Genomic DNA, 21,798 nt, shown 5'->3' on the forward strand with positions numbered 1-21,798 from the left:
CTTAGATTAAATTTAGTTTAAACTTTTTAAAATTAATTCAATTTTAATATGTTTAAATGAAAAATGTTTGGAAATAAAATTTTGTAAAATTATTTGCTAATAATTGAATATTTTGAAGATTTTTATTCAAATTTTGTAAAATTTTCAAAGAATTTACTCAAAATGATTAAAAAAACAATAGATTTAGTGAAAAAATTTAGAAAAATTTAGACTTTCTGAAGAATTTTATTTGCAATTTTTATAAATAATTGAATTTCATAAACTTTTTAAATTCAAATTTTTGTATAGAGAAATAAATATTTAAATATTTGTTTTAAAAAAATTATTAATTTAGATTAAATTTAGTTCAAACTTTTTAAAATTAATTCAATTTTAAAATGTTTAGATAAAAAATGTTTGGAATTGAAATTTTGTAAAATTATATTGATAATAATTGAATATTGTAAACAATTTTATTCAAATTTTGTAGAATGATCAAATTTTCGAAGATCTTACTTAAAAATTATTAAAAATAATTGATTTAGTGAAAAAGTTTACAGAAATTATTAATTTCATAATTATAGTCGTAATTTTTAAAAATAAATGAATTTTAAAAACGTTTTAAATTTAATTTTTTTAGAAAAATAAATGTTTAAATAATAATTTTTAAAAATTATTGGTTTCGATTAGTTTTATTAAAAATTTTTTTAAATTATAATTTAAAATTTTAAATATATTTATAATTTGAAAAATATATGTTAGGAAGTTAGGAATTTAAGAAAATAATGAATTTTGAATGAATGAAGAGTTGCAATTTTTAAAAATAATAAATTTAAAATTAAAATTAAAAAAAAAATAAAAAAATAAAATTTAAATTTAAAAATTTTAGTTTAAAAACGTTGAAGAAAGTTAGTAAAGAAATAGTCTAATTCAATTTTTTTGAAAGATAATTGAAGTTTTTTTTAAATATTTAATAGAAAAATTATTAAACAAAATTAACTTATGTAAAAATTATGAAAAATTTTTAGTATTGCAAATTGAAATTTTTGAATTTTTACACTTTTTATATTTTGAAGAATAATTGAAGCTTTTAAAATATTTAATTGAAAAATTATTAAAAATAATTGACTTAGTGAAGATTTTTAGTTAAAAATTAAAATTTTTGAATTTATATAAAAAAATTCTCTCAATTCTTAGTTTTAAACTTTTGAGGAAAGTCAAAATTTTGTCTAGAAGTCATAGGGAAAATCAAAATAAATTTTTTGTGATTTACTTTCTTTTCTATTCCTAAACTTTTAGTAAAAATTGACTAAAAATTAGTAGGAATTCTTATATTAATTTGAAAGTAAAAAAATGCACTTTGCAGTCTCTTCATTGAGATAGGATATATTATAATATAAATAGAAAATAAATTTTAATATTTATTTTAGAAATATGAATTAAATTTAAAAAAAAAAAAAAAAAATTGCATTATTTACATGTTTTTTGCACTTGTATTTTTCTTCCCGTGATTTTGTAATTTGTTGCATAGATAATATTATAATATAAAAAAAAAGTTTGTATAGAGCTCGCAGTCAATGTTATAAAAAATATATCTCGGCGAAGGAAGTGTTTATAATAACTATAATTTGTGATACTAATGAAAAGTTTACTGTAGTCGTTTTACTGACATCGTGTTTTGAATCCCGTTGGAAGCATTCAACATACGGACCTGTAACTTTATTGTGGCAATTTCCCTCACCGTATATATATAAAACCGTGTAGTATGCAACATAAGTATGCATTTACTTCTCGACTATATATATATATACATAATATCTATGCAGATGGGCGTTGAAATCGTAATTTATAACTATTTCTAATTTTTTTTTTCGATTTTACTGCACATGGTCTGGTTTTTAATAGTTTTTTATTTTCATATAAATCTATATTCAATGGATATAATATTTTTCTTCTTCTATTTTTACTGTTTATTTTGATACATTTTTTTTTGTTTTCATCTTACACTTAGAAAAAATTTTGTCTAAAACAAGCACACATTTTAGTTGAATTGACAAAAAAAATGCATATTTACAGTAATAATCGAACATTTGTTTAGTTCAACTGAAAATTTGTTTCTGATAACTAAATTCTATATTCAAACGCAATATTTATTAAAACTATATACCAAACGTTTATTTGAATCAAATAAATATTTATTTTCATTAAACAAATTTTTGAGATAAATGCAATTTAATTTTTTAATTTAATTAATTAATTGAATTATTTATTTAATTATTTATTTAATTATTTATTCAATTATTTATTTAATTTAATTTAATTAGACAAAAGTAACAAATTCAGATTTATACTGCAGATTGGTTTAAACTTTAAAATTAAATAATTTAAAATTTTTTATTAAATTTTTATTAATTTCATCTTAAAGAACTTGAAAATAGATAAGTAAAAGCGATTAAAACCAAAGAAAACAAATTTTTGTTTTCGATTAAAGCTGAAGCTGAATTTTGATAGCAGTTGTACTCCTTGTCACTAGGAATAACGTCGTTAAGTAGTTTGAGAAACTCATCCAAGGGACAAATTTCCCTACAACCGGGAATTGTTTGTGAAAGATACATTTCGGTTACTCCCGTCCACAGGAATATCTACAATTTAGAAAGAAATTGATTTAAACAGATGTTTCAAAATTCATTTGAAAATTTATTTCAAAAATATATTTAAAAATTTATTTAAAAATTTATTTAAAAATTTATTTAAAAATTTATTTAAAAATTTATTTAAAAATTTATTTAAAAATATATTCAAAAATAAATTGAAAATATTTAAAAATATAATTAATTTATTTAAAAATATATTTTTATTTTATTTTCTACTTGAATTACAGTCGAACCTGTCGAAATGCAACTCTATTTTTAAAAAAAATTTATTCAAAAAAGTCTAACAAGAATTATTTTTACTTAGTTCCAGAATATTGTAAAAATATTACAAAATTAAATCATAAGACAATTTTTTAAGAAATGTTTATTGTATCATAAAAATTAAAAAGTCGAGTTTTAACTATACTTCAACATTTTTTTTTTATTTGTTACGCTAAAAGTTACTTTTTTCCATTTTTGAGAATTTACACTACTTTAAATTTGTTAACAGTTGAAATAAAAAAATTATTCAAAAAAATTTTAATAAAGTTATTGGAAAAAATTCAAAAAATTTTAATAAAATTCTTTACGATTCAATTATTTTCACAAATTTTTTGTAATTCAATGATTTTTAATATCTACTATTTTAATAAAAAATTTCCCAAAAGAATTGAATAATTTGAAAAAAATATTTATAAAATTCTTCGCAAACATTCAATTATTATCATAAATAAAAGAATTTTCGCAGAAATTCAATTATTTAAAACAGAATTTTCCTAATATTCTTCGAAAAAAATCAATTATTTAAATAGATTTTTATAAAATTCTTCGCAAGAATTCAATTATTTTTATAAATAATAAAATTCTTCACTGCAATTCAATTATTTTTAAAAAATTTAGTAATAATCGTTGCAAGAAATTAATTATTTTTATAAATATTAAAACTCATCGCAGGATTTCAATTATTTTTAATATAATTTTAATCAAATTCCGTGAAAAATGGAACTATTTTTAAAAATTTTAATAAAATTCTTTGAAAGAATTCAATTTTTTTAATAAGTAAAGATTAAAATTCTTTAAAATGTTTCAATTATTTTCACAAATTTTTCGTTTAATGATTTTTAATATCTATTTTAATAAAAAAATTATTAAAAGAATTGAATAATTGAAAGAAATGTTTATGAAATTCTTCTCAAATATTCAATTATTTTCATAAATAAAAAATTTTTTACAGGAATTCAATTATTTAAAACAGAATTTTTAAAATGTTTTTCGAAAAAAATCAATTATTTAAATAGATTTTTATAAAATTCTTTGCAAGAATTCAATTATTTTTATAAATAATAAAATTCTTCAACTATTCAACTATTCTTAAAAGTTTCAATTTATTTTTCTTTTCTATTTTCTTTGAAACAATTGAATTATTTTAAAAAATTTTAATGAAATTCTTTATAATAATTGAATTATTTTCATAAATTTTTCGGAATTTAATACTTTTTAATATCTACCTACTATTTTAATAAAACGTTTACCAAAAGAATTGTAATAATTTAAAAGAAATGTTTTTCGAAAAATATCACTTTTTTTAAATAGTTTTTTATAAAATTCTTCTCAAGAATTCAATTATTTTAAAAATTTTTAATGAAATTCTTTATAATGTTTGAATTATTTTCAATATTATTTTAATAAAATGTTCTGAAAAAATTCAATTATTTTCATAAATAGTATACAATATTCAAAGATTAGAAATTCAATTATTTAATTAAAACTCAAATTATTTTCATAAAGTTTTTAAAAAGATTTTTTTTAAATTAATTCTTACAAAAAATGCAATTATTTAAAAAAATTTGAAATAATTTGTTTCTTAGAGTGTAATAATTATTTTCAATTAATTTTAATTACATTTCCTGAATTTAATTATTATCAAAAATTTTAATGAAATTCTTCGAAAAAATTCAATTATTTTAAAAAATGTTGGTAAAGTTTTTTATAAGAATTCAAGTTTCACAAATATTCGCAATTATTCAATAAATTTATTTTTGTATTTAAATAATTGAATTCTCGTAAAACTTTCTAATATAAGAATTGATTTAGAATTGAATAAAATAAAATGATTAAAGTTTTGAATAATTTTATTTATAAATTTCAAGAAAAAAATGATTGAATTTCGAAAGAATTCGTTTTGTAATTTTTAGAAATAGTTTCATTTTAAAAATGCGTTACATTAAAATCATTTGAAATATTTTAATTCCTGTAGACAAAATAAATAGGTATTTAAATATTTATTTTCAAAAATTTTTCTATTTTTGAATGTAATTAAGAAATTATAAAAAAATTGAGTCTTCAAGTATAATTTTTCGATAGCTACTTTTTTACTACTTTTTTCTGTCTTTAAGCTACTTTTTGCTACTTTTTGAAAATTAATTATCGAGTACAAAGCCTGCCACTTGAAATGGTAAAATTAACATTAAAATGATGATAAAATAACGAAATATCATTTTCTTACCCTAATAAAATAGTCATTGCTCTCATTTTGAAGTGTTTCTATTATAAAAGTCGATCCATAACTTGGAAGTATTGGCGTGTTTAATCCTAATACTCTAGCAAATGAAACAACATTTAATTCATGAGCTGAAAAGAAAAAGGCTTTCCGGTCAGGAGGCTTCATTGTTCCTGCTCGCACTTCCTTTATGTCGTCCGTTATTTTTCGCAAAAGCATACCTACAATTTTTTTTTTCATTAATTAGACACTGCACTATATATCAACAAATTAATTTCACTTTTTATTTTTTCAAAAGCAATTTAGAATTTCATCGATTTTTCCAATATTTATTTAACCAAATCACGTTTAAAATTGTACTCTGCTTACATAAAATTACTATATTAATTTAATATAATTCGATTTTTTAAACATTATTAAAAATTATTATTATAAAAATATTATTATTAAAAACATGGAGAAAAAATATTTAAATTATTCAAATTTGCCTTGCTCAATATATAATTTGGTTAAATTAATTTTTTTGTGTAATTTTTTCTGACTACAAACCTCCATTTAATCGCTTTAATTTTGTTGTATTTGATCTGAGATTAAAATCCATAGCCGTGATATTCTTCATTGGAATTGGATAGACACTTTGCGTCCAAATTGGTAGGGATAAATTTTGTGCTGCCTGTATTAAAATTAATCATAAATGCTCATTAATATTAAAATATGTGAAGTTTTTAAATTTTATTGTTTTGAAAAGCAATTTATAACTCTTATACAACAGTAATTATTTATAATTTTATAATTTTCATGATGATGCAATAAGTACTGAATTTTCATCAATATAATTAATATAAATTTTCAATATTAAGTAAATAAATAAATGAATAAATAAATAAGAAAATAAGAAAATAAATAAGAAAATAAGAAAATAAATAACAAAATAATAATAAAAATAAAAAATTATTTATTATATATAGTTATTAGATTTATTTTTATGTATAGGCTATAATTATTTTATTATTATTTATAATAAGTCAATTTTTATTACCTCTTCTTTTAGTAAATTATACAAATAATAAACGGTGCTTGTTGTTTGTACAGTTTTGCCCGTTTTTTCTGTTAAGTAGTCAAAAACTTCCTTGTACGTACTCAGGAAATTTTTCACTTCTGGTTGATTGAGAAATTTTTTGTACGTTTCTTTATATCTAAAAACAGAGAATTTAAAAATTTTTAATTTATGACTATTGATACTTTTTTTAATTTCATACAACTATTTAGCTACTTATTTTCATAAATTTCTTGAACCGAGATTTTAAGTATCAATTTATTCAGTTAAATTAATTATAACTCTAAAAAAATTGTTAATCATAAAAATATCGAAAATTAAAAATTTAAATCCTTGACAAACTCTCTAAATTTGATTATAAATTATTATAAAATTGAGATTATTTACGAATATCTCGAGTTTCAATATGGAGATAATATTCTCCACCTGCGAACGTCAAGGTCACCGCTAGATGGCAGTTAAGTTGAGAAAATCAGATTGCCACCTAGTGGCGACCTTGGCATTCTCAGGTGGAGAAATTTAACCTTCTTTTTATCGTTGAAAAAAATTTTTATAATTAATAAAATTCAAAAAAGGTTATTGTGAGAATAATTGAAATGTATGCGACTATTTGCAACTATTACGAATATTTTATGACACTTTTGATACTATTTTTTTATTTTCAAATTCAGTCCGAAGCACTTAAAAAAAATTATTTTCTTCAAATGACCGATTACTTGCCTATTAATCAAATAAATATTTATTTAAATCAAATTTTTTTTTAACAAATAAATATTTACTTGAACCAATAATTGCAATATTTGAAGCAAATAAAATTTATTTGATTTAAATAAAAATTATTTCATTGAAGTAAATATTTATTTGATAATAGAATCAAGTAATCGTTTACTTCAATCAGAAATTTTTTTTTTTTTCATTGTTGTGAAAATTAATTTTAACATCTAATGTTAACTTGAACAATTTAATAATTAAATTTTACTAAATTTTAATAAATATATTTTACTAAATTTTAATAAATATATTTTACTAAATTTTAATAAATATATTTTACTAAATTTTATAAAAATTAATAAAGAATTGTAAAGAATTGTAAATAATTGCAAAGAATAAAAATAAATAATTAAAAAAAAGAAATAAAAATTATTCTTTGTACATAAATGTTAGATATAAAGAAAAATTAAAAATACATGGTTAAGTATTTTTTGAAATTGACTAGGAATTTACTTGTAATTGAAATAAAATGTTCTGACTGAAAAAGCACGTACGTTTTGCGTGTTGAATGGTATTTTGCTTGTTTATCATCTTCTTTTAATCTCTGCATATAATTGAAAAAAGAAAAAAAAACGTTATAACTTTACCTTTATTATGTCTTAATTATATACGTATATACTTTAGTCTCAATTGATTTAATTTATTATTTCGTAGCAAACTTCTTCATGTTTCTTTGTTGTAAAGATTTATTTCTTTTTTTCTTTTTTATTTTTATTTACAACACACATTTCAAAAGTATAATGAGAATGTAATATTTTATATATTCACGACGAAGGGCGGTTGGTTTAACATATAGAAAATTGTTTCTTTGAATCAAATAAAGAAATGAGAGAAAAATTATTATTTTTTTCTGAGAAAAAATTCTTTATGAAGTTTTTTAGTAATTTGTTACTAACATCTTACATCACTTTAAAATTTATTCTTTGAGAAAAATAATTCCATTATTAACTGTCAAGTATTTAGAATTTTTTCTTTTATTAATACTTTATTTCAATAGAATGCAGTCAAATTATTTTCATTTGATAATATTATTATTATTATTATTGAGTGATTAATGTTCATAATTAATAATTAATTAATTAATAATAAAATTAATCTAATTTAATTTTCTAAGGATTAAATAATAACAAAAATGAATAAAATAAAATTCTTTTGAATTTTTTAAAATTATTCAAAATAATTAAATTCTTTCAAGGTATTTAATTTAAAATTGTATACAATATTATTGATATAATATTAATTCAATTAATATTAAATTCGTAAAGAATTTTATCAAAATTTTTGAAAAAAAAATTAAATTCTTAATTCAAAGAATTAAATTCTTAGAAAGAATTTGTTTAAAACTTTTAAATATATAATTCAGTTCTTTAGAGAAATTTTAGTAAAATTGTACTTAGAAGAATTGAAGTCCTGTGAAGAATTTTATTTATAAGAATAATTAAATTGTTTTGAATGAATTAATTAACATTTTTGAAAATAATTAAATTCTTAATTTAGTTAAAAGTTAAAACTTTTGAAAATAATTCAATTCTGTAGAAAAATTTTACTAAAATTGTAAAAGAATTCAATTCCTCTGAAGAATTTTATTTATAAAAATAATTGAGTTGTTGTGAAGAATTTATTTAAAATTTTTTTTAAAAATTGAATTTTTCTAAGAATTTTAACGAAAATTAAAATAATATAGAATTCTTTCAAGGAATTTAATTAAAATTGCACAGAAAATTTGGAAAAATAATTCTCATAAAGAATTTTATTAAAACTTTTTGAAAATAATTTACTGTTTGTAAGGAATTTAATAATTTTTTTTTTTAAATTGAATTGTTTAGAGTAATTTCTATTAAAATTGAATTTAAAAGAATTTTAATTTCTGCAAAGATTTTTATTTATGTATAAGAATATTTAAATTGTTGTAAAAAATTTAATTAAAATTTTTTAAAAATTGAATTGTTGTAAAGAATTTTTAAGAAATTATTGAAAATAATTGAATTCTTATAAGGGAGCGTTCACAAATTTATCAAAATTTTCTGAAAATAATTGATTTTTTGCGAAAAATTTTAATTAATATTTACAAAATTAATTATAAATTCTATTGAAGAAATTTTATTAAAATTGTAGGTATTCAAAATAATTGAATTTCTCTGAAGAATTTTATTATTATATGATAATAATAATTGAATTCTTGTGGAGAATTTTCTTGAAATTTTGGAAAATAATTAAATTGTTCAAAATGCCCTTTAATTTTTTAAAAATAAGAATTAATAATAATTGAATAGTTAATTGAATTTTTTTACAATTTTAAATCTGAATTAATATATAATTCTTACATAGAATTTTATCAAAATTTTATATTAAAAAAATAATAATAATAATTTGAATTCCAACCAAAAATTTTATTTATTAAAAAATTAACTAGTGAAGAATTTAGAAATGTTTTTAGAGCAATTGAATTGTTTCGAAGAATTTTGTTAAAATTTTTGAAAATAATTAAATTCTTTTGAGGAATTTAATTAAACTTAAATTTTAAAAATAATTGAATTCTCATAAAGAATGTTATAAAACTTTTTTTTTTTGAAAATAATTGACTTTATGTGAAGAATTTAATTAAAATCTTCAAAAATAATTTAATTCTATATCAAGAAACTCTATAAAAATTGTATTCAAAATAATTTATTTCTTGTGAAGAATTTTGTTAAAATTTTTTAAAATAGCCTATTGAATTCTTGTGGAGAATTTTTTTTTGTAATTCTTCAAAGTAAATGAATTTTGTTTTTTAAGATTTTAATGTAAATTTTCAATTTTAATTTTTTTTAATTTAATTCAATTCAATTCTTTCAAGAAATCTTATAAAAATTGTATTAAATATAATATTGAATTCAAGCAAAGAATTTTATTGTTTATAAAAATAATTAAATTCTTGTTTTTATTTTCTGATTACTATAATTTTTTATGGATTTAAAAAAAAAAATATTTAAATGAAAATAAAATGATAAATATTATAGCAATTTTTTTTTTACTTACTCCGGACAATAACTAGGGAATAAAAGAGAATCCTTTTCAAATGGCACAAATTCAAAATCCACTGGAATCCATGGTAAATTGCGATTCCATTCTTGTTTTCTAGTTGGTGGAAATAATCCAGAGAGAACTAATTGTAGGGACATTTTTGTTCGCGGCACATCCGTTGATCGTCCATAAACTAATGACGGCCAATATTGTGATCCAAAATAATCGTCATATTTTTCGCGAAGCATTAATCCAATTTTAAATTCTCTCATCATTCCCAACTGTATAAAAATTTTTTACATAAAGGTAAATTTTTTTTTATCATAAAAAATAATATTTATTTATTTTTTTACACTGAGAGGAAACAATATATTTGTATCAAACATAATTGGCAACCAAAAAAAATATATTTTTTTTAATTATAAACATAATTTTGATTCAATAAAAATTACTTTTAATTCAATTCAAAAAATATAATAATTCACTGCCCGTTTATTATTGTAAATAAATTATAAAATATGTATGTTTAATTCAAGCACATTATTTGTTTTATTTTTTATTTTTGAATTAAAAAAATTTTTTCACCAGTAGGTAGTGTATTTAAAAATAAGAAAAGATAAAAATAATTTTTTCGATAAAAGAAAATAATTTATTTGTCGATTAAGAAAACCAGTTTTTTCCATTTATATTTATATTAAGTGTTGGTAAAAAAATTGTTTTGTTTATTTTTTTTATTTGAGAAAAAACTTACAGTCGTGAGACCGCCACTGTCAATTGGCAGGAACGAATGATTACCATGAGGGTCGTTGGGATAATTTTGAAATAATTTGTCGGGAACCTTATCTCCATGACGAAATAGCTGCGAAATTTTTGCAGAAACAAAAAGTCACTTATTACTTAATAGTTAATTTTATAGTTAAATTTTTTTGGGTCGAAAACTAAATTTTAAGTTTCTTTCGACACTTGGTAGGAAAACGAATTTTTCTTTTAATTCTTTTTTAATCAAATGATAGAAAAAATACAGTCAGTTTAATAATTAATACAAAAAAAAATTAAATTATTAAAAACATTGTTAGGAAAATAATTGTAATTTAAAATTTTAATTAATAATTAATAATTTTAATTCTAAACAAAGAAAATAGTTTATATTGCTGTAAATGTAAAATCTATTTACCACGTGCAGCATTTTTAACTGAAGTTCGCTTTTTGCGTGGCTAACAAAAATTGCAAAAATTACACAAATTGATAGAGATTTCATTTTTTTTTTTTTTTTTTTTTTTTTTTTTTAAATAAAAATCTAAAATTTGGAAATTTTTTCCTCTGAAATAAATTTTTCACGGTTGCGACTACTTATAATAGACAATATATTAAACGCAACCTCTATGATATCCCACCGAACTCTACAATACCTTTGATGTTTCTGCTTGACTAGACTCTCACTATAACATTTTGAGAGGTGGGGAATATAAGGAAAAACTAACAGGTTTACGTGTCGATTCTTTAACATGTTAATTATTCATTAAAATGAATTACTTTTTCTCGAGAATTTTTCTCACCTCTCTGAAATTGAACGAAAATAATTCACAATTTTTATGACAAATGGGATTTCCTAAGTCTTAGAAAATTGAATCAAGAAAATTTTTTTTAAATGATCTTTATTTAGAATATGATGGGGAAATAGTAAACGTCATATAGTGAATGTAAAATAAATTGTTAGACTTTTTTTTTCTTGAAACTTGTTGATTGTTGATTCATGCACTTGATATTGAAATTTTCATTTTACTTTAATTCTTCTATTCTGTGGAAAAAAAAATTTGAATAGTGATTTAATTCTAATTTTAGGGTCTGAAACATATGCAAGAAAAAATTAATTCGAAATTAAAATAATTAATTACATAAATACATAATTTGAAAATTTGAAATTTCAATTTAAAATTTTTATTTGAAATTTAAATTCACTTGTATGTTTTGTGAAAAAAAAATGATTTGTATCAAGTAATTTTTATTTAAGTCAAAATTATTGAAATTATTGATTCAAGTAAATATTTATTTGATAAAATAAAAATGATTTAACACGAGTAATTCTTTATTTTAATTTATTTAAATTTAAAAATTTGCAATTTTTTTTTAATAACACTTGTTGTAAATAAAAATTATTTTTTGCAAAAAAATAAATACACAAATAGTCGATTATTTGAATCAAAATTTTTTTAGTCTATTTTTAGAATTTAGAATATATTTTTTCTGCTACTATTTTGTATATATAATTTATAGTCACGTTTTGTTTATTATAGTTTTTTTCTAGTTAAATAATCTTTAACGTCCGAGATTCTTTTATAAAAATAAGGCAAATAAAACGAAAACATTCGGAAAATGGATAAAAATATTTATTTACTCCAACGTTTTGAAATCTAAATAATTTCCGCTTCAGGGAATCTATGAAAAAAATATATACAAAATTTTAATAATAAAAAATAATTTAACAATAAATAAAATAAAAATTGATTGAATAAATAAAAATCTTACCAAACATTAATAATTAAATTAGACGAAGAATTCAATTTTATGCCCTGACGATATTTTTTTTTTATTTTTTAAACAATAAAATTAGTTAGTTACTCTTTTAGGTCCGGGAATTTTGATAAAAACAAGGTAAATTAAACGAAAACATTTGTTAAAATGTTAATTTTAATTTAATTCTAATTTATAAAATTAGAATATTTACATTCAAAAAGAGTGAAATTAAAAAATTTGAAGGTTTTGGATTGAATTTTTTAAATAGATTAATTTTAAAATTGATAAGAATACTTTTCCTGGATTTAAGTGCTACTCTTAAAAGTGTAACAAAAACGGGGTTAATATTTATTTCTATACATGATTTTGCATATAAAAGGCATTTTTTGGCTGATTCAAAAAATGTCATTTACGTATGTAAATATACGAGAAAGTAGAAAGCCTAAACGAAATTGCAGACTGAGTCTCTCGAATTCGTTTTTCTTAACTGAGATTTATATTTAAACGAAAAGAACTGTTTTTGACACTTTTATGTTCTGTTCGTAGTTTGAAATTTTTTTTTCATTTCTGAATTACATAACGACTGCGAAATACGAAGTTTACACATTTTTTATTCTTATTATTATTATTATTTTTATTTTTAAGATTATTGTTACTATTATTATTATTAATTATTAAGTTAAAGTTGAAGTAGTTTTTTCATAACTTTTTAATAATTTGAATTATTTACCATTCTCTAAATTTAAATTAGTAAAAATTTTTATTAATTTAAATTAGCGACTAACTTTTTCTTTTGAATTAGTACTCTCTAAATTTGAATTAGTAAAAATATTAATTAATTTGAATTAGTAACTGACTTTTTGCTTTTGAAATTTGATTTAGTAAATTTTACTTATAAATTAGTAGAAATTACTATTTCTTTGTAAAATTTACTAATTCAAAAGCAAAAAGTCAGTCACCAATTCAAAGTAGTAAACATTTTTAGCAATTCAAATTTAGAGAGTAATTTTTTTTTACTTTTTTCCGAATGTTAAGTAAAACTGTTTAAAAATCGAATTATTTTCAAAATAAATATTTTCAATTCACAAATTAACAAATTGGATTATTTGTTAAATTTTTTCTGTTAATCATTACCTAATATTTTTTATCTTTTTCCGTAGTCTGTAGATTTTTTAAACTTTGAATCAAAATTTTTGTTACAACGCTACTTTTATTGTAAAATTCCGCATGAATTTCACTGAATTCGAAGTAAATTTCAGTAAAAATTAGTAAAAATTCCTCCAAAAATAGTCAAATTAGCAACTAAAAATTGTTATTTCTAAAATAACTTTTACTATTAGAGAAGAAAATTTCTTTATAAAAATAAGAAAAATTTACTTCAGTGGAAAACTGGAAGTAAAATTTACTTTGGAAATAACAATTTTCAAAAGCGAAATTTCAGTAAAAATTAGTAAAAACCCCTCCAAAAATAGTCAAATTTTTCCAACTAAAAAAAATTACTACTAGTTATTTTTTGTCAACATATAATTTTTTATAACACAGAGCAATAATTTTGTTGTTTTTTTCTATATCATAAATGCAGATAATATTGTGCTATTTTGCAGTGATTTTTTCTCTTCCTAAATCTCAAACTAGTCTGAAATAATCTCCTAAATCATCTCTCGTTAGTTGCAGTGAGAATTTTCGTATTTTCGTAAATTGAGATTACTTGAGATTTAATTTATGGTTCACGTGCGGTGGAATGTGTCTTTTGAAAGCAGGCGATGCAAAAATCTCCCCTATCTCCACTGTATCATAAATTATTTCAAAACAATAATTTATATTATTTTCGTGTTATAGTTATTATACAAAAAAGTTGTGGCTTTGTGAGTTTATTATTTTTTTTGTGTATAAAAAGGAGTTTCCGAAGTGAGAAAAAAGTGAGTTTGCCGAAAGCAAGTGTCAAATGATGTTTGGTGTGCTTTTCTGCATATTTTTTGCTCTATTCCAAGGTAAGTTGAATTATACAATTTCAATATTAATTAATATCTGGCTTAAAATAAAGAAATAAAATAAAATAAATAAACTTTATGTATTATTAATTAATAATATTTTTAAATTGTATATTAATTGAATAAATTAGTTAATTAATTAAATTAATTTGGGTTATTTATATTTAGATAATTAATATCAAAAATAATATTTCCAATTATAATCATAATTAGGTAGAAAATAATAAAGTAAAGCCAAATAAATATACTGAGAGAAAAATTTATTTTATTCAAATAACCTACTACTTGACAATTATGATTCAATTATTTTCAAATCATTTTCAAAACTAATAAAATTCTTCTCTGAAATTCAATTATTTTTAAAATTTAAATAAAATTCTACGGAAACATTTAATTATTTTTAAAAATAATAAAAATTTTACAGGAATTCAATTATTTAAAAAAATTTTATAAATTTCTTCGCACAAGAATTCAATTATTTTCATAAATAATAAAATTCTTTTTAGAAATACAATTATTTTGATTACCTACAAATTTAATAAAATTTCTTGATAAAATTTAATTATTTTTGTATATTTTAATTAAAATTTTCGCAAAAAGTCAATTATTTTCATTTATTTTCTATGGAAAATTTATTTTCTTCCTAAGAATTCAATTATTTTGAAAAATGTTAATATAATTCTTCATAAAAATTCAATTATTTTCAAAAATGTTAATATAATTCTTTATAAGAATTCAATTATTTTCTATGCAATTTTAGTTAAATTTCTCGAAACAAATAAATTATTTTTAATAATTGTTATAAAATTCTTCGAAAAAATTCATTTTTTAAAAATTTTAATTAATTCTTTACAACAATTTAAGTATTCTTATAAATAAAATTCATTTGCGGAATTTCAATTGTTTTTAAAATTTTAATACAATTTTAATCAAAATCCTCAAAAAATGTAATTATTATTTAAAAACTTTATTGAAATTTATCGAAAGAATTCAATTATTTAAAAATTTGTTGATGAAATAAATTTAATTATTTTCTATGCAATTTTAGTTAAATTTCTCGAAACAAATAAATTATTTTTAATAATTGTTATAAAATTCTTCGAAACAATTCATTTTTTAAAAATTTTAATTAATTCTTTACAACAATTTAAGTATTCTTATAAATAAAATTCATTTGCGGAATTTCAATTGTTTTTTAAATTTTAATACAATTTTAATCGAAATCCTCAAAAAATGTAATTATTATTTAAAAATTTTATTGAAATTTATCGAAAGAATTCAATTATTTAAAAATTTGTTGATAAAATAAATTCTTTATGAGAATTCAATTCCAAGAAATACTCAATTATTCAATAAATGATTAGTAAATTTATTTAAATAATTTTTTTTATTTAAATAATTGAATTCTTGTAGAATTAACTATATTTTTTAATAAAAATTTATTTAAAAATGAATTTCAGTTAAAATTTTTGATAATAATTGAATATTAAAAGCATTTTAGCGTGAAGTTTTAGAAATAATTGAATTTTGAAAAGGTAAATGATAATAATATTTAAAAAAATATATTATTGTAAATAGTATATAATATTTATTTATTAATTACTATTATTTTTATTATATACTATATCTCATTTATAATTTACAGTCGATTGTACTCGAGCAGATCAAATATCGACTAAAATTTATAATGGAGTTAATGTTAAAACTGGAACATATCGTTTTATGGCAAGTTGTTGTTTCTAATTATAATTTATAAAAAAAATGTAATTATTTTAAATATTTTAATACTTTTTCCTTTTTTCAGGTGTCAATTCAATCGAACGAAGTGCATATATGCGGGGGTGCAATTATAAATAAATATTATGTTCTAACAGCTGCTCATTGTTTCATTGAGTACATTAACTTTTTCTTTCTTATGTTCAAGTATTTTTTTTTTTTGTTTTAAATTATTATTTATTTTCCATTTTTACTTAATTAAAGAATTTATTAAAGAAATTTTCTTTTTTTCTTTATCAATTTTACATTAATTGCTTTAGAATTATTATTTATGCTCAATTATATTATTTATGCTTATTATCGTTAATTGCTTATTGTAATATTATTATTGTTTATTTCTTTATTATTGTTGTTTTATAATTAAATACTAATTTGAATATTAATTTTTTTTAGGTATGTAATTAGTGAAATAAAAATAAAAGCAGGAACTACAAATTTAAATGCTTCCTCATATTATCGCAATGTTGAAGAAATAATTAGACATGATAATTTTGATAGTGAAGGAACTGCCGAATATGATATCGCTTTAGTCAGAGTAAATTTCAATTACTTTTATAATTTTTTGAATTATTTTTGTTACTCTAATTGTAGTTTTTGAATTATTTACATAATTTTATTAATTGAATTATTTAAAATACTCTCTAAAATTGAATTAGTAAAAATATTTACTAATTTGTATTAGTGACTGTATTTTTGCTTTTGAATTAGTAAATTTTACTAATAAATTAGAAGAAATTACTGTTTATTAGTAAAATTTACTAATTCAAAAGAAAAAATTAGAATTAGTAAATGTTACTAATAAATTAGTAGAAATTACTCTTTGTTAGTAAAATTTACTAATTCGAAAGCAAAAATTCAGTCACTAATTAAAATTAGTAAACATTTTTACTAATTCCAATTTAGAGATTAGCAAACAATTATTTAATTCTGATATATTTCTTTACTGCCCTTAAAGAATTTTTTTTTTAATTCTTAGGTAGAGACACCATTTCCATTAAATGATGATTCAATTCTTTTTATTAATTTACCAGAGCGTGATGATAATTTAAAAGTTAATCAACTAGTTCTTGTTGCTGGTTGGGGTAATACTATGGTATTATTATTTTTATTTATTTATTAGTTTTCTCATTGTAGGATGTTAATATTAAAAATTTTGTAATTTATTTAGGACGAAGAAATTTCGTATGAATTGAAGCAGGTTTTACTTGTTGTAGCAGATCATAAGGAATGCAAGAAGGCTTATGGAAATAAAGAAGTGTATCAATTTGAAATTACTAAAAGGCATTTTTGCGTTCAAAGTCCTTCAGGAATACGTGGTCCATGTGTTGTATGTTTATTAAAATAACTCTTATTAAATTTATTAATTAATTAATTATTAATTGCAACCTTTGTAATCTAAAATGTAATACTGAACTTTTTTCGAAAAATTTGAATAATTTTTTTTTTGCTTTCAAAAAGGTATTCTGAATTTTTAGGAAAAATAGTATTCTTTCAGAAAGATTTCGAATTCTTATGGAACTAAATTTTAATTAATATTTTTTTCTCGAAATTGAATATTTGCAGTCAATATGGAGAAGCTAGGCTCCACCTGCGAACGCCAAGGTCACCGCCAGGTGGCAGTTCAGTTATGAAAACCAGATACTACGCCACCTGGTGGATGACCTTGGCGTTCTCAGGTGGAGAAATTTTATTTTCATTTTATTTTATATTTATTTGAACCTTTTTATTCCTTAGAAAATTTTTTATAATTAATAAAATGCAAAAAAATGTTATTGTGAGAATAATTGAAATTTATGCAACTACTTGCGAATATTTTTTGACATTTTTGATACTATTTTTTATTTCCAAATTCATTCCGAGGCCTAAGAGCAAAGAAGTAAAATAAATTCTGAATTACAGGTATTTTTTCGAAAAATTCTAATTCCTTTATTTTCAGAGAGATTCTGGCGGACCTGTGATACGTTTACAGAAGAAAAATAAAACATCAGTTCCAGTTATTTTGGGCATTATTTCATGGGCAGATACTAATTATTGTGGAGATCCTAGATATCCGGATGTTCTTACTAGAGTATCGAAATATTTGGGTTGGATAAAACGCAATTCTGTTTATTAATTTTTAGAAAATATTATTATATCAATTAAATTTTTTTAAATTTTATTTTCAAACTCTACGCTGAAAAAAATGTATTTGATTCAAATAATCGTTTACTTGATTATTATCAATTAAATATTTACTTGAATTAATTAAATATTTACTTGATTTAAAATTAAATATTTACTTGAATCAATTAAATATTTACTTGAATCAAATAATTTTCATTTTAGTCCAAGTAAATATTTAATTGATAGTAATCAGTTATTTGAATCGAATAAAATTTTTTTTAGTGTATAAATAAAGTGAGGGATTTTACATGTAAAAACACAGAAAGGGTATACATAGAGAATTAAAAAAAATCTCTATAAATAAATAAATGTAATAATGTATTGTTACACAGCTGAATTCTTTTTCAATTTTAACCTTTCATTTTTTTAATTTTTATCCCAAATTTTCGAAAATATTTTTAAAAAAGTGTTCTATTTTATTATCAGAAATAAAAAATATTTTACAAAAATTCTGTATTATTATTCGTTTAATATTATTTTAATATTATATATTATTTATAAGAACAATAATATTTCATTATTATTATTTCAATATTACATTAACTATATTGAATATTCTATCTTTTTATTAAATACCAAACTGAAAAACATTTGTATACATCAATTAAACGATTAATTGTCTATTATTTATCAAATAAATATTTACACGAATCAAATAATTTTTATTTAAATCAAATAAATTTTATTTGCCTGAAAATATTGATTGAAATACAATTTATTTCGTTTAAATAATATTTATTTGATTCAAGAGAATATTTCATTGATAATAGAAAAATTATTTGTCTCAAGTAAATATTTATTTGATAATAGAAAAATTATTTGATTCAAGTAAATATTTATTTAATAATAGAAAAATCATTTGATTAAAGTAAATATTTATTTGATAATAAAAAAATCACTTGAATAAAGTAAATATTTATTTGATAACAGACAAGTAATCGATTATTTGAATCAAACAATTTTTTCTTCAGTTTATGTTTACAAATAATTGAAGATGAAGTTATCATGAGAAAAAGATGGCAATGGAAGATAAAATGGTTCCTCAAGCCCCTTACAAGGTTAATAATGATCTTTATGCTCTTTTATAAGAAGGAAAAGTATTTTATCAAATACAATAAAATTTCATTTCACTACATTCTTAACATATAATCTTCAATTACTACCTTAATGTTTTATTTCTATTTTAAACATTTTTTTTTTATTTTAAAGAAACTTAGAAAAACATTTTTTTTTAACATTATCTGCTTCTTATTTATTTTAAAATAAATTTTTTTGAATTTCTTGAGATTAAACATAATCAATTATTAAAGAAAAAATCTCTCTAATTGAAAACATTTGAACATTTTCTTTTTTTTTGTAAAAGCAATTAAAATTTTTTTCAATTCAATTTGTATTAAATTTAAAAAAGAAAATTTATTACAAATTTAATTTGAATTCTAAATAAAATTTAAAAAATGATTTAAAATTATTTCTTTTGTCTTAAATAATTTTTTTTTCTGCGGTTGCAAACTCAATATTTAAGAAATGTCATTAAAAATATTCTGACCTTTTTTCGATGTGAGATTAGCTGTAGAAAAAATAGACAATTGTTCAAAGTTGTAAACTTGTTTTAGAAAATTTCTTTTTCACAATGACATGTACTTTCAGATTAGATTTCATTTCTATTGAATTTTCTCACAGGAAAAAAGAGAGAGAGAGAGAGAGAGAGAGAGAGAGAGAGAGAGAGAGAGAGAGAGAGAAAAAAAGAAAGAGTATAGTAATTTTAGTTACAGTTTCAATTTGAATCTAATCTGTAACTCTTAAATCATCTCTACTGGTGTGATAATTTTTTTTTTAAACATTTATTGTAGGAGATAATTCTTATATTATTATGTGAATTAAATGTTAGAAAACGAATGGTAAATGATGCGATTTTTAAGGAAACGAAGAGAAAAAGAATAAAAAAAGAAGAAGATTGCTACTATCTTTCTGTCGTAAAAGTTTAAAGTGAATTTGATATATGTTTCCCATAGTGCTTTTTTAAAGATTGTTACATTGTATGGGGACCATATAAAAGGCTTTTTATTTGAATGAACCTTTAGTAAGTTGATGCTGGTCGCTTCAGTTGTGCATATTTTAGTGAATTTATAAAAAAAAATTATCAACTTTTGGACATTTTTTTGGTTTTAGTATTTATATTATTGAAAAAATATTGTTTAATATCAATTAATTAATTGTTTAATATTTTTTTAAATTTATATTATTTGGTGAAAAAGGAACAGAAAAAGGAAGTTAATTATATGGAAAAAAGGAATAAAGTAACTTTTACTATACTTTCTTGGTAAAATTGAGGCAGTCTGATATTTCTGTTCATTTTTGTCAATTTTTAGTAGTACCAATGGCAAACATTTTTTATTAAAGTAAGTTTATATTTTCGGTTTTCATTTTATTCAAAATTTAATACAAAATTGACTTGTAAACTTACTACAAGATTTACTATTAAATTAACTTTTAAATTTAATACTAAATTTACTACAAAATTTACTTCTTTTATTACTAAATTTACTACAAAACTTACTTCTTTTATTACTAAATTTTACTATTAAATTAACTTCTAAATTTACTGCTAAATTACCTAATAAATTTACTTCTAAATTTACTACTAAATTGAACAGTAAATTGATTAGTAAATTGACTACTAAATTGACTACTAAATTTACTTATTTTATTACTAAATTTGCCATCAAATTAACACTAGCACCAAAAATCGAAAATTCTTAAAATTCAATATTTTTCTTTTTTTTTAAGGCAAATTGCCTTAATATTTTATGGGCTCTTCAAAAATACTTTATTACTAAAATTATTAGTTAATTTACTACTAAATTTACTTATAAATTACTAATAAATTAAGTAGGTACTAAATTGATTAATAAATTTACTACTTTTACTTCTTTTATTATTAAAGTTGTCCTTAAATTTTCTATTAAATTTATTTCTAGATTTACTACTAAATTAATTTCTCAATTTTTTATTAAATTTATTTCTAAATTTACTATTAAAGTGACTGCTGAATTTACTATTAAATTTACTACTAAATTTACTTCAAAATTTACTACTACATTGACTACTAAACTCATTGTTAAATCTACTACTAAATTAGTTCCAAGATTTACTACTAATATTAATCAGTAAATTTACTATAATAAATTTACTACTTTCAGTACTAAATTTTTGCCATTATTTCTAAATTTAATACTAAATAAATTTCTAAATTTACTATATGGGTAAATTTACAACTATTAGTTTACTAAAAAATTAGTTTACTACTAAATTAGTTCCAAGATTTACTACTAAATTGATCAGTAAATTTACTATAATAAATTTACTACTTTCAGTACTAAATTTTTGCCATTATTTCTAAATTTAATACTA

General features: G+C 19.4%; 3 protein-coding genes across 7 annotated transcripts in view; 2 read left to right on the plus strand and 1 right to left on the minus strand.

Annotated features, from left to right (window-relative positions):
- LOC122503188 overlaps positions 1–21,798 on the plus strand; it is a 318,272-nt gene that overhangs the window by 15,012 nt on the left and 281,462 nt on the right. The gene's annotated exons all lie outside the window — the stretch shown is intronic.
- On the minus strand, positions 2,302–11,358 carry LOC122503817 (venom acid phosphatase Acph-1-like). Its single transcript, XM_043614572.1, has 7 exons — positions 11,118–11,358; positions 10,695–10,802; positions 9,959–10,224; positions 6,152–6,308; positions 5,662–5,785; positions 5,119–5,333; positions 2,302–2,621 (listed from the first exon to the last, which is right to left on the minus strand). The coding sequence occupies exons 1-7, from the start codon at positions 11,199–11,201 to the stop codon at positions 2,394–2,396; spliced, it is 1,182 nt and encodes a 393-aa protein (XP_043470507.1). The 5' UTR covers positions 11,202–11,358; the 3' UTR covers positions 2,302–2,393.
- Positions 14,333–18,409, plus strand: LOC122503885 (mite allergen Der p 3-like). The gene is made up of 7 exons (XM_043614668.1): positions 14,333–14,448; positions 16,094–16,173; positions 16,253–16,341; positions 16,618–16,759; positions 17,201–17,317; positions 17,393–17,551; positions 18,161–18,409. Exons 1-7 carry the CDS (start codon positions 14,403–14,405, stop codon positions 18,335–18,337), a joined length of 810 nt encoding a protein of 269 aa, XP_043470603.1. The 5' UTR covers positions 14,333–14,402; the 3' UTR covers positions 18,338–18,409.

Source organism: Leptopilina heterotoma, unplaced genomic scaffold, assembly GCF_015476425.1.
Source record: "Leptopilina heterotoma isolate Lh14 unplaced genomic scaffold, ASM1547642v1 Lhet_0, whole genome shotgun sequence".
Lineage (NCBI taxonomy): Eukaryota > Metazoa > Arthropoda > Insecta > Hymenoptera > Figitidae > Leptopilina > Leptopilina heterotoma.

Coding starts and splice junctions, on each gene's coding strand:
- LOC122503817 (XM_043614572.1), bottom strand. CDS start 11,201: ATGAAATCTCTATCAATTTGTGTAATTTTTGCAATTTTTGTTAGCCAC. Junction 6,309..9,958: donor TTCCCTAGTTATTGTCCGGA/GTAAGTAAAAAA, acceptor CTCTGTTTTTAG/ATATAAAGAAACGTACAAAA. Junction 5,334..5,661: donor ATTAAAGCGATTAAATGGAG/GTTTGTAGTCAG, acceptor AAAAAATTGTAG/GTATGCTTTTGCGAAAAATA.
- LOC122503885 (XM_043614668.1), top strand. CDS start 14,403: ATGATGTTTGGTGTGCTTTTCTGCATATTTTTTGCTCTATTCCAAG. Junction 16,760..17,200: donor ATGATATCGCTTTAGTCAGA/GTAAATTTCAAT, acceptor TTTAATTCTTAG/GTAGAGACACCATTTCCATT. Junction 17,318..17,392: donor CTGGTTGGGGTAATACTATG/GTATTATTATTT, acceptor TAATTTATTTAG/GACGAAGAAATTTCGTATGA.